This window comes from Pholcus phalangioides, unplaced genomic scaffold (assembly GCF_987345545.1).
Source record: "Pholcus phalangioides strain wild (caught in Gottingen) unplaced genomic scaffold, Ppha-v1.0 ptg000017l_1, whole genome shotgun sequence".
Classification (NCBI taxonomy): domain Eukaryota; kingdom Metazoa; phylum Arthropoda; class Arachnida; order Araneae; family Pholcidae; genus Pholcus; species Pholcus phalangioides.
The window spans coordinates 59131853-59144509 of NW_028301610.1; the positions used below are offsets into that span (position 1 = coordinate 59131853).

The 12657-nt window shown below is 34.2% G+C and overlaps 1 protein-coding gene across 1 annotated transcript in view; it reads right to left on the bottom strand.

Annotated features, from left to right (window-relative positions):
* Positions 1 to 914: 914 nt before the first annotated feature.
* The window catches only part of LOC149074186 (LETM1 domain-containing protein 1), a 69361-nt gene continuing 57618 nt past the window's right edge, over positions 915 to 12657 (bottom strand). The window contains exons 8-10 of the mRNA XM_089246724.1: positions 9375 to 9518; positions 4642 to 4738; positions 915 to 1105 (exon numbers count right to left, since the gene is read on the bottom strand). Of these exons, the coding sequence (XP_089102850.1) occupies positions 1026 to 1105; positions 4642 to 4738; positions 9375 to 9518 (321 nt within the window). The 3' untranslated portion in view covers positions 915 to 1025. The remainder of the gene's footprint in view (positions 1106 to 4641; positions 4739 to 9374; positions 9519 to 12657) is intronic.

Genomic DNA, 12657 nt, shown 5'->3' on the forward strand with positions numbered 1-12657 from the left:
AGAGACAAACATCTTACCACCATATAACTCGGCACCTCACTTTCTCTCAGGGGTAATTTTCTGAAGTTAAGAGAAGCTACTAATGCCTCTACTTCAGCGCCTCATGCCCTAGTGCGTGAAATAAGGAAGAAAAAGTCATGTCTCCAGTGGTGTAGATGGTAGCATGCTTGCCTGGTATGCAAGAGGGTCTGGGTTGAAAAGTCTCAGCAGAGACAAGATGACTTTTCTTTCCGAGTTCACCTCAGCATAATATCCAGTAATAATATGTTTCCTTAATTAATTGATTTATTAATTAATTAGGCATGCTTAAGCATACCTCATGTTTTAATTTGAAAAAAGAATCACTGTAAACCATTTAAAACAATTAAAATCTGTGAAAAACATTGGTACAAACATGTGTGCCTCTGGAGCAAAAAGGCTAAAAATAAAATTTTATTATAAAATCTATTTGGGAAAATCTTGATTTTTTATATTCTATTGTGCTTACTTACACTCATATTTACATTTAAACATAAAAAAAACTAACAAAAGTCTGGATTTTATAGTGAAAATCAACTTCCAGTCATTTTGACCAGTATCGGTCCTTCTAGGTGAAACAAAGTGGTGGTCCTTCTAGTGTTAAAAACTAATTTCTAAGTGCAATAATATCAACATTTACCTCATTTAAAACATTTTTGCAAATTGAAATTTTTTTTCTATGACCAATGGGTGAGAAAAAAAGCCTGTATAAAGATTTTCTGTGTATGGCTGTATAAAGATATGTGTGGTTCATATAGTATCCCTGAAAATTATCACAAAACTTGCTTGAATGAAAAAAAGAAAAGAAAATTTGTTACACAACTAAAAATTAATAAATAATTTTACTAATAATTTTTCCCATATCATTCAAAAATAAGAGATGGAAACCCAAAGAAAAGAGTCGATGCAATAATTTATTCTTTGAAAACGTTTGAGATGATAAATTTTTACAGAAAAAAGGCACATTTTTACAAAATTTATGACTAGGAACCACTTCATCAACTGCATCAATGAATAAGTATCCAGTTGCTCGAATAGTTGTATGAAAGTAATATTGGGCAATGAAGTAACAGAGAAAGACTCTTGCCTGCAATGACAAAAATATTTTAAAAAATGCTATCATCACAATTTTATGCACACACACATGTATGATCTGAACAATATTTTTTCTATTTTTTACCAATGACTGTTGCTATGGAATGGAAGAAGATGGTGCTTAATATCTAAGAATCAATCATTTGGTTGTCCAAGAGTATCTTAATATATGGGGCTTTTCTGCGCTAGTCAGAGAAAATACAACACTAACAAAGATGTGAATTACTGTAATGGTTAGATATTTTTTAGAAACAATATACATAATGTAAGGTATAAGGAAATTATAAAATAATATGTAATGAATAAGGTCCTGAAACTGTAAGCCAGTTCTGTCATGCAGAACAATTAAAATTTTTTCTCTGTATGTCCACTTTTAACAATTGCAACATATCACACACGGCATGGTGATGATGACAGATTTTGAATGGATGATTTTGTAAAATATGCAGATTGGATAGAGCCTACCTATCCACAACTCACAGTTGTTGTTGCTTACGATGATGCATTGGTAACCTTCTAGCAATTATTTCCCACATATGATAGATAAGTGACATATTGGGTCATACATAAATATATATTCTGTTACATTTCAATCATTTTTCATCTGTTATCATATACAAGGTGGTTACAATCAAGAGAAAGTTTTTTTTCCTTCTTTACTGACAGAACAGAACACGTAACAAAATACAAAAGAAAGACAGATAACAAGACAAAAAATAAACAAAAATGGACATATATATATATACACCCACTTTGTGACCTTCAAGGGACTTCTCATCCTTCCAGAAGATCTACAATAACTTATAATAAAAAAAATTTCTATTTCTGTTAGAGCAACCTGCCATAACATTCTATTTACTTATGCAGTATATATATTATTTGCATTTACACCTGTATGTACACTCAATAAATTTTATAATACACGCACAAAAATATGTAATTAAAAATTACAAATTAATACAATTATATACTGTTAATAGTATGATCTCTTTACACTTTGATAATTAATAATCATACAAATTGTTAAAAATATACATATTTTTGATAGTGTTTTATTTGATTTTGGCACTTGATATTCAATTCATGGTCTGGTTGATGATCTATTTTGATTCTTTATCAACCATTCTTCATTTGTTATTGCAAATTTTATTAATATTTATACATAGTTTTGTCTCATGGTTAATGCATGGCACTCAGTTCTGTTTAGGTTATAGGTCAGATGGATTATTTTTTACTAGGAATCTGATTTTGTTGTATATATTATCTAATTTATTTATGTAGTATAGTATGCACCTCCCCAAGCACAGATTCCATGTTACAATTGAGTATATCTGTGCATGAAATATGTCTTTTAAAAAATCTAAACGTATTGTATTTCTATTGTATTTCAAAGGCGGATCTAGAGCTCACTGTTGGGAGGGGTGATTTTCACATTGTTGTGGATAGGTGATCATACGTCCTTTATTTTGTCCCATATTTTCTGGGACATTCCTGGTTTTTTCTCCATCCCAACTTTTTTGGAAATAAAAAGTCCTGGTTTTTTCCGTTTTTCAGTCAAAGTAATTTTTTATTTTTTATTTAATCAAAAACATTGATACAAGTAATTTTCAATGGATTTATTGAATGTAATATTATCATATTCGTATTTCACTTGGGCAGGAGGTGATCAGGGTTTTATCATTTGTATCGGGGTGATCACGCCCCCCCCCCCAAGCAAAAATGTTTTAATATGTTTGTTTTAGACGAACAAAAAAGATTTGAACTTTTGCAGCAGTATTCTGCAGACTCAGGCGCTGATCTATGGATCTGCCTCGATATAATATTGCTGCAAAAGTTGAAATCTTTTTAGTTATTTTTTCACAATGCAAATTACATTTGAGATCATCCTGTATTATTATGCCCAGATAGTTATAGTCGAAAACTCTGTTTATTTTGTGGCAGTTACAGTGTGATATGCTTTGCCTAGGGGTGTGGTTATGAATTTTTATACGTATATTATATCAAACTTATTTATGTTCCATGTCTTCTCATATAATTTGTCCCTTAAGAAAGGTGGCAATCTCGCCTCCCCACTTTGATTGATCTTATCTATAAAATTTTTGTTCATTATAAATTTAGTTTTGATTAAACTAAATTCAGGTAAAACGAGGTAAAAAACGATTCCCTAGGTAAAACGAGGGGGCCACGAGAAGAAAATATGGTTCAAAGTGGGCCATAAGCTAAAAAAGGTTGAGAACCACTGATCTAGGGCATTCACACGGAAAGTGAAAGGACGTGGGTTTGACTCCCTGCAAGGGCAGTTGAATTTTCTCTTTCCTAAATATATCTTTGCATCAGCCAGCTGTTAAAACCCTTCGTATGGATAGTGGAGAGTGACATCATCCTCGGATAATTAACTTTTACAATATTTTTTAGATTCAACATCGAGATAAAAGTTTACAATTTTTTATAATTTATAGTTTTATATACTTACTTTCCTCATCAACATTATTGATTATATTGCAAAAAGCCTATGAATAACAATACCAGATGGTGGTCTATAATTTGAGTTTTAAAAACAGTAAATTCATGTCCAGATTTTTGTTTGAATCTATAAATTTATTTTGAAATCATAAAAGCTCTCTCTTTAAATGTTCTTTATTACATCAGTGTAATGTACTCAGGAGGTGCTGCCATTTATGTTTTAACTGTGAAGTGAAAAACTTATAATAGGTGAATATTTATGATCAATTGTTTTACTAATTTTATGGCGTGGTTCCTGCTGGATTCTTGTTTGTTTTTTGCAATTTGGCTACTCAGAAAGAAATTGTTTTTCCCAACTTCTCCCATTTGGTAACAATGTGATGTTTGGCAATTTAGCACTCATTATTTGGCTATACTTGCGATTCACGACTAGTTTTTTTTTTTTTTTTTTTGTAATGTTAGTGGTTTTAAACTTATTATTTGGTGGCATCATTCACTTTAACACTCATTATTTGGGGGCATTGGCAAATTAATCTCAGCCGACCACCACTGCATAATTGTGAGAATCTATCAGGCTTTTGGGATGGGTAGCCTGATATAAGTCTGTGATTTTCGGAGATGCAATTGAGGTGGGAAATTCCGAAAATCAATTCTTGAAAAAAATCGACAACCTTCTTTCTTATTTTGTGACTTTTTCTTGACTTCTGTGGCTTATTTTTTAATTCGTAACTTTTCCGGGACTTTGTGACTTTTACCATGATGGTACCCTGATAAAGAAATTTAACAGATGGTATAGTGTACTTTAGAAAATAAATGTTAATTATGCTCTAATATTTATAAAATATTTTGATCATCAAATAAGCATCAGAAAAAAAGTTTAAATGTTTTTACCCTCAAATCCAGACTAATTTGAGCCTGGAAGAACTTGAACACCAATGATGTGTTACCACTTTTGCTTGAACTTTACTAAATCATATACATTATGTATTTCATGAAAAGTATTTGAGTTGACTATAATTTTTTGAAGGGGAATAAGATGGGCAAAAAGAATAATTTATAACTTACTGTCAATATGTTGTGCAATTAGAATCCATTGGCTCAACCAAATGACCATTTCCTCTTTGGAAAGACCCATGGGACTCAGTCCCCTCAAGAAACAAGCCTAACATATGAAAAGAAAGATTATTATAGCTGCCAATAATTTTTAGCGTATAATCTGCAGATGCAAATTTTGCTATAATGGGAAAAAGTATTATTGTATATAATCCACACATATACTAATCTCATTTGCGAATAACAAAATCTGAAGGAATGGAAAAAGCTGTTTGTCTGGTTTGGGTAGAAAAAATGCTGATTCTTTCCTATTCATATCTATGTGTCATCTAAAAAACTTCTTACAATTCTTTTTTATCCTTTAATTGGCAAACATTGAAATTTTCAAGGAAAACACTTTTTGCAATTATTGAGCAGATGAAGTATCCTAAATGCCATAATAAGACAAAAAAAGTTATTGTCAATATTAAAAAAATAATAATAAAATATTTGATAATGCCTGTAAGCAACATTACCAAAGTAATAAAAAGCATAAAGTAATAAAATATCAAATATATAAAAGTTATATATCAAGTATTATTATTGACATCTTAACCCATAGGCCAATCTGGGCATGGGCCAAGGGCCTGAAGTGCAGAGTGGTCATTTGATCATTTTTCGTCACACCACGATCATTTTCTGCACACGAAGGCAAATTAGACTGGGACCTACAATATATTGCAGATTCCGAACGGCAGGATTGTTTTTTATACTCATCGAGAGGTTGGTGCGCTAATCCCTCAATGGGGGACTCCCTGCGTGTAGCAATTTTTTGCTGAAGTCGCTGTTTTTTGTTGTACCGCTGTGTCAGGAAAGTTTTCTGACAAGGACGAACTGGGTATCAAACTCGCGACACCTCTAAACATCCTTTGGTACTTCAGGTGAGCATCTTATCGACCGGGCTACCGTGCCCGTGCAGAGTGGGCCTCATAAAAGTAAGATCTGATTGAAAGTTTTGAGAGTAAGCATGTAAATTGAAACACAGGCATTTCTAGTCAGGTGGGGGGACCCCTAAGAAATATAACTTTGCCTGGGGGTCCAAGATGCTCTTAAGACGGCCCTAATTATGGCAAATAAGAAAACTCAAACAAGCATTACAAAATATTTCTAGAGGAAAAACCATTATGGATTAAAAACAATGCATTCATTTTTCCCTTTGTTCATTTTGTTTCTATACTAATAAAATGTGTCACTGAATTTATGTAGAATTAAAATATTTTTAAGAGGCGAGTATATATGTTTTTCTGTTAAGTTTTATACTAAGAAATCAATCTGACTTTCTATTCAGTTTTCTCAACAGATCCCTCTCCTCTCCTAATTACATTTTTAAAGATTCCAACCATAATTCAAACCCAATGTCTTTTTTCCAGAGAAGGTATTTAAAAGTTATTGAAAAAACCATAAACTCATTCCATTGGTCCCGATGGAATTCCTAATATCATTAATTCTTAAATATTGTGCAAAAGAAATATCTAACTACATTCTCTTATACTGTTCAATGCAATGGTTCCCTAAGTACTTCCCATCTACCCTCCGACTGAAAAATTAATAAAATTATTCCTATTCATAAATCTGGTCTTTTTTTCCAACCCCCTAAACTTCAGGCCTATTCATTACCTCTTCTCCTATTCCTGTTGCAATATTTTCGAACACATTATTTTTCTTCACAAATGGCCCTGTCCATCCACAACCTTTTGGGATCCATAGATAATAATTCTCAAACCAAAATTATTTTCCTAGACTTCTACAAAACATGTAATAAAGTTCCACACAATAAATTACTCTTCAAACTCTTTAATCTTGGCTTGAATATTCAACTGCTCAAGTGGCTGGCGACTTTCCTGAAAAAACCGCAAACAGTTTATTCATTTTGAAAATTATACTTCCCCATCCCAGAATGTTGACTCAAGTACTCCAGATATCGGTTCTCTCCCTATTATTGTTTTTAATCTATATTAACACTCTTTCAGAAGTCCTCAACTGCAAAATATCAGACTGTTTTTCCATGAGTCTGACCAAGAAAATTCTTTAACTTGACCTCAACTCCATCATCGACTGATGCTCCTCATGGCAAATACTTCTCAACACATCAAAAACAGTTTTTATGAGTCACTTGTAAAAACTCCCCAAATCTTCCTACTTTATCAATAATTCAAATATAAATAACTGCTAAATATAACTGCTGTCTGGCAGTCGAGTGGTTAGGGAACTAGCCTCTGACTGTGCAGGTCTGAGTTTGAATCCCAGTTCCAGCATGGATGCTTACTATCCATTAACAACAGAAAGTGAAAACATGCTTGGATATCAAGGTCGTTACAGAAATAGAAAGTGCACACACAGTACCTACAAGAAACAACAAGAAACCAAAACATATCATTGTGTGATTTCAAAAAGAAAACTAAAAACATGGCTTCTGATCTAATGTATATATGCATATATGAATTGACATCATCATTATCGTGCCCCCCCCCCCCATAAATAATGACCCTGCCCCCCCCCAGACTTCCAAGTCTATCTCCGCCTATGGTATTACATACATCTCAATTATTTCACCAAATCCCACCAATGAGGAAAAAAAACCTGATATTATGAAAATATTATGAGTAATATATCTGCTATATAATTTCCTCTGAGCAAAAATATCATGAGCAAATAGTGAGCAAAAATTATAAAAAAAAATGGCCAAGTTTAAATAAACCTTCAAAAATATGCACTTATTCTGAAAATTCTTTGATTTTATGCATTTATATGCATTGATGCTAAAAAAGTCAAGATATTCAAATGCATAGGCACATTTGCATATAATCTGAGCTCTAATCATTATTTATCATGTATTATGTCATTTTTCGTCTGTATTATATCATTATTTTGCCTGTAAATAACCATTAATGCAATTCTCTGTAAATATCACCAATTTGACACATTTGGCAATAGCGCCAATAAGTTGGCGACATCACAATGCTATGAGAAAGGCTAGGAGCTCCAAGAAGATGGTAGAATAATCTTGAAGCGCCTCTGTGCCTATAAAGTGGCACCACCAGCAGAGAACTAGAGCAATTGGTTGAATTTTAGTCGAAATACAAGGTTTTATTTGTAGATCATGTTTCAAATTGTTGCTTGTGAATATGTGTTTATAGCTGTTCTGAAAAATAAATTTGTGCTGTCCTTCAAATTGCTTCGTGTTTTACCATTTTGAGTGCTTGTGAGAGACATTACCCATAACAATTTGGTGTCAGAAGCAGCGATAATTCAAGGACTTGAATGGTAAAGACCAGATAGACATGAACTAGATACAGAACAGCTGAACCAGTTGATGAATGTTATGGGCTAGATCAAATTGGGCACCAGGTGAGAGAGAAACAAATTTACGGCTGCCAGCAACCTATCCATCTCTGAAGTCAAGAGAGACGTCGCTGTTGTGAATGATAGGATCGAGGTGACGAGCTCAGATGTCAATGCAACAATATCCAGAATGAAAGAGGAAATCGTCATATTGATTGCCAAAGTGAAGGAAGACATCGCCACATCGATTGCCGGAGTAAAGGGAGACATCACCGTCATTGAAAGCATGGTAGATGAAACAGTTGACACCATGAAAGAACTCTCTCAAGAGATGAATTCCATCATTGAGCAGGTGAATGCTGTTGAAGATAAGATCTCAAAAATGATCCTGGAGCTTGAGAGCCTACATCAACTGTGGATGCTCACTTCATCTGATTTCACAACTAGCCGAACATCACGTCATCAACATATGACAGAAAGTCATCGTAGTCAATCTACAGCACGAAGTTCAAGATGATTGCATCTGCGAATGGATGGAACTGTGTACTTAAAGCCTTCCACCCAGCTGCTACTCTCTGAGGCTGCTCAGTCAAGGAAGACGTAGAGGGCTGCTTTATCTGAGTCGCCCTTTACACAGTTTGATCCGATTTCATATGATCTCAGAACCCTGGAGTTCAAATTATTGATATTATTGTAATTATTAATAATCATAAATTTCCCATTAAACAATAAATAAGCCTCCCTTTTTCCAGCATGCCAGAAATGTCTAACTGATCCGAATAGAAAACTGCTGTCCCTAGATTTTTTTTGGCATGCCATATTATAAGCAGGAATACTGTAATTATGGTTAAGAAACCTTAGTATATGAAATATAAATTAAGTAGCTTATAAAAGTATCACTGATAATAAAAAGATTGTTCAAATATTGGAGGGAATTTTATGGATAGAAAAATGAGTTTAAATTTGTTAATTTTTTAAGAAAGCCTTCACATTCCACTTTTGATACAAGGAAACTTGTATGAAACAGAACATGGAGGGATCAAAATAAGTTTCTGCTCCAGAAAGTTTTCCATTTTATAAAGATACACATTAAAGAACTAATCATTCTTGTGACTATCTTTGATTCTGTTTAGTAAGGTTTCACTGTACCATGGTGTGCCACAAGTTGAACATGTGCTACAGGTTGGCCATATACATTTTTTCTGACATATACATTTTCATAAAAAATTATATACAGATGTCAAAATAAATTAATCCAATATAATGGGACTTTGATTTTGGGAAAGAATGTTTTCACCAGACAACATATTTTATTTATTCACTCATGATGCCTAATTCTACTAACAATAGCTGGAAATAGTTACAACAGAAGAAAAATATTTGCAAACAGTGAAGGGAAAAAGTAAATATTTATAAATACTCACTGATCGTAACTCATGCTGGTTCATATTTTGCAGACTTTCACGAGCAATTGCTAGATCCATCTCTCTCAAAAATCCAGCATGATTCAGCAGGCGAGAAAACTTGCCAGGAACTGCATACAGACCATGCATGCCACATAGATCATGCTTGAAAAGAAATTGCGTTAAAAAAATATGAAATCAACATGAATAGAAGTGTACTAGAACATGAATCTTCCTTTAAAGCATTTACATGGAATTTTGAAAAGATAATTTTATATTTAAAAAAAATTAAGACATTTGCAGTCATCAAAGTATCTAAATTAATTCATGCAGAATATCTAAGTCCATAATTATTAAAATACTTTCACTTGAATATATTATATTTTATTTAGAGTCTATCCAAGTATCAATAACACATCATTCTGCCAAACATATTATGAGCCGCAAAGATGGCATTCCAGCTCCAACACGCAATATAATCCTAACATTCTCATCCCCAACATTGCCAAAAGATGTCAAAATTAGTTATTATAACCTCAAAATCCGGCCATACATTCCTATCCCTGTTCGATGCTTCAACTGTCAAAAATACGGTCACTCATGAATGGCATGCTGTAGTCAACCCACCTGCGCAAAGTGCGGTGAAAAGGACCACATTTCGGACAGCTGCACTAATTCACCATTCAAGTGCATCAATTGCGGTGGCGACCACCCTGCATTTGATAGTGTGTCCGAAATGGAATGAAAAGAGAGATACAGAAGATAAAGGTCCTCAATAACATTTCATATATTGAAGCACGCCGTCGTATAATCTCTAACCAAGCTCCAAGAATAGTAGATCATACTCTAATATGGTAACAAATCCATCATCAGCTAATAAGACTAACAATGTCACCAAAGCATCTGTAACAACTCAGACCGAACCAATAGCTGCCACATCAACTCTAACATCACCATCTAACCAACCGTCTAATAGCTGTGGCTACTGTTGCTCCGCTGGAATCCGGAGGGAGTCCACCTCCGAAGAAGAAGCGGGAAAAGCAACAGCGGACACATTCAAAATTTCTACAGATACTAAACCTAAAACCATTTCGGGTAATAAAGCAAAAAAAACTCCTTTCAAAACCGGATATTCACGAAAAGCAATACAGAGAGCGCTCAAACATCCATCAATGAAAAATGTGTCACTTACTGATGACAAATCAATTGGTGACATGGAGTTGGACAATCCTGTAGAATCCGGTACAACTCGCCGCAAAATTGACTGCAATAAACTCAAGGACCTTGAACCGTCCACTTCTGTTTAATTGTTTAATTCATGGCCAACATAATTCAATGGAATATTCGTGGTCTTAGATCCAATTACGAAGATCTCAAGGATTTGATCAATCGATATCATCCTGTTTGTGTGGCACTCCAGGAAACTTTTATGAAGCCCTCAGAGACATGGAACATCAGGCGACATTCCCTGTTCCGTATTGACTATGATGATGGGAGTAGGGCTTGCAGCGGAGTTGCTCTGCTGGTTCCACATCATGTGTCGCTGCCAGTAGTGTATTCACAAGGGGGGGGGGGGGGCTGAGCGAGCTATAGCCCATGGCGGCGAATTTTGGAGTATAGAAAGAGGGGAGGGAAAAACTTTTTTTTAATTCACGTTTCGTAAACGTGTGGAACTGCCATGTGTCATTTCTATAGTGAATAATATATAATTATTATAAACCATATTGTTTATTTTTTGTTTTTTCTCCACACAGAATGTCGTTCAAGTAAAAAAATATATTTGTCTAACCTTCCTATTTACAGTGTTATTCACCGCCTTTAAAATTTCACAAATCTCAGTATTACTTATCGTCAGAAAGCCGCCCTCCCCAGCCCCATTTAGACGCAACTAAGTGATCTGAGAGATTGGTGTTGGCATGTATTAATATTGCTTTGACCGGATGATATTAGCCGTGAATGATTTTGTTTCAAATGAACGCAGTCCGTGTTAGAAAAGCGGAGGAAAGTTAGAAATTTGTTTCTCCTCACAGGCTTCATATAATATGTCTCGCTCAGGCATTGGACTGCGTTGTATGTGTATAGTGGACCGATGATTGTCCGAAGAGGTCTTGAATTGACAACATGGCTTATGGAAGGCGGAATAGGAGCAAACAGGGCTCTGGGGCCCATGTTGTTTGGCTTTATTTTTGCACCATAAATGCACTGCAAACAACCATGGTTATTTATTAAACATGCACATTTAAAATCGATTAAATTGACTAGAGTTACCCCTCATGGGTGTGTGACAGATGCAGTCATGCAGGGCCCCACGCAGTAGTAGCCCCCCATGCAGTAGTCTTGTATACGTAGTAATACAAAAAAAAATATTTTTTTCTTTTTACAAAAATAGAACACGATAGCCATGTTTCAACTATAGAAATGACAATGATTATTCAAAATGATACGACAAATAAACGAGAATCATTCGCAACTCGAGATAGCTCCACAGATCATTATCCCTACCGATCCCGCGTCTGGTAATCATGGCCCTGGAATTGGCCTAATCCTGACGGTCTAGTAACATTTTATTTTTGACTTGAAATCCATTTAACTTAAATAATAATGCAGTTATTATACATTGTAATTAAAATAATAGACGGATTAAGTACAATCGATTTTTCAGCTATTTTTTGGGCCCTTAATACCTTAGTTTTTAGTTATTTGTAGTTTTTTTTTCCATTAAAATTATGTCTTTTTTTGTGCCTATTTTATTCATTTTTAGTGCCTTTTTCCCTGCCTATTTCGACCATCTTTAGTGCCTAAACTTCCGGGCTCTAGTCATTACAAGCGAGGCTGACGTACTTATTTTTTGGATCAAAAATGTAATCAGATGAAATCAAATATAATGTAAATAAAGTGTTCATTGACCATAATTGATCTAGAACAGTACGGTGAATTGGGATCATAAATACGAGGCATCACCAATTTTTGCTAAAAATATAACCGATTGTAAGTAGAATTATCGAAAATTGGGAATTTTCTTAAAAAGACATGCCATAAAAACAAAAGAAAGAGTGACAAAAAAATGAATCGTTGTAACCGAGGGCGTTGAATTTCTTCGACGTTGTAAGCAACGTTCATGAAAATTCTTCTGTATGGGAATTAGTCATTCCGCCAAGAATTGTTGTTATAGCCAAATTGTCATTAAAACCGTGATCGTTATAAATGAGTCTGACTGGGAAAAATAAATTCAGGAAATTAAAATAAAATACAGTGGATCCCGCTTATAACGCTTTTCAAAAACCGCCATGAGGAAACGTTGTAA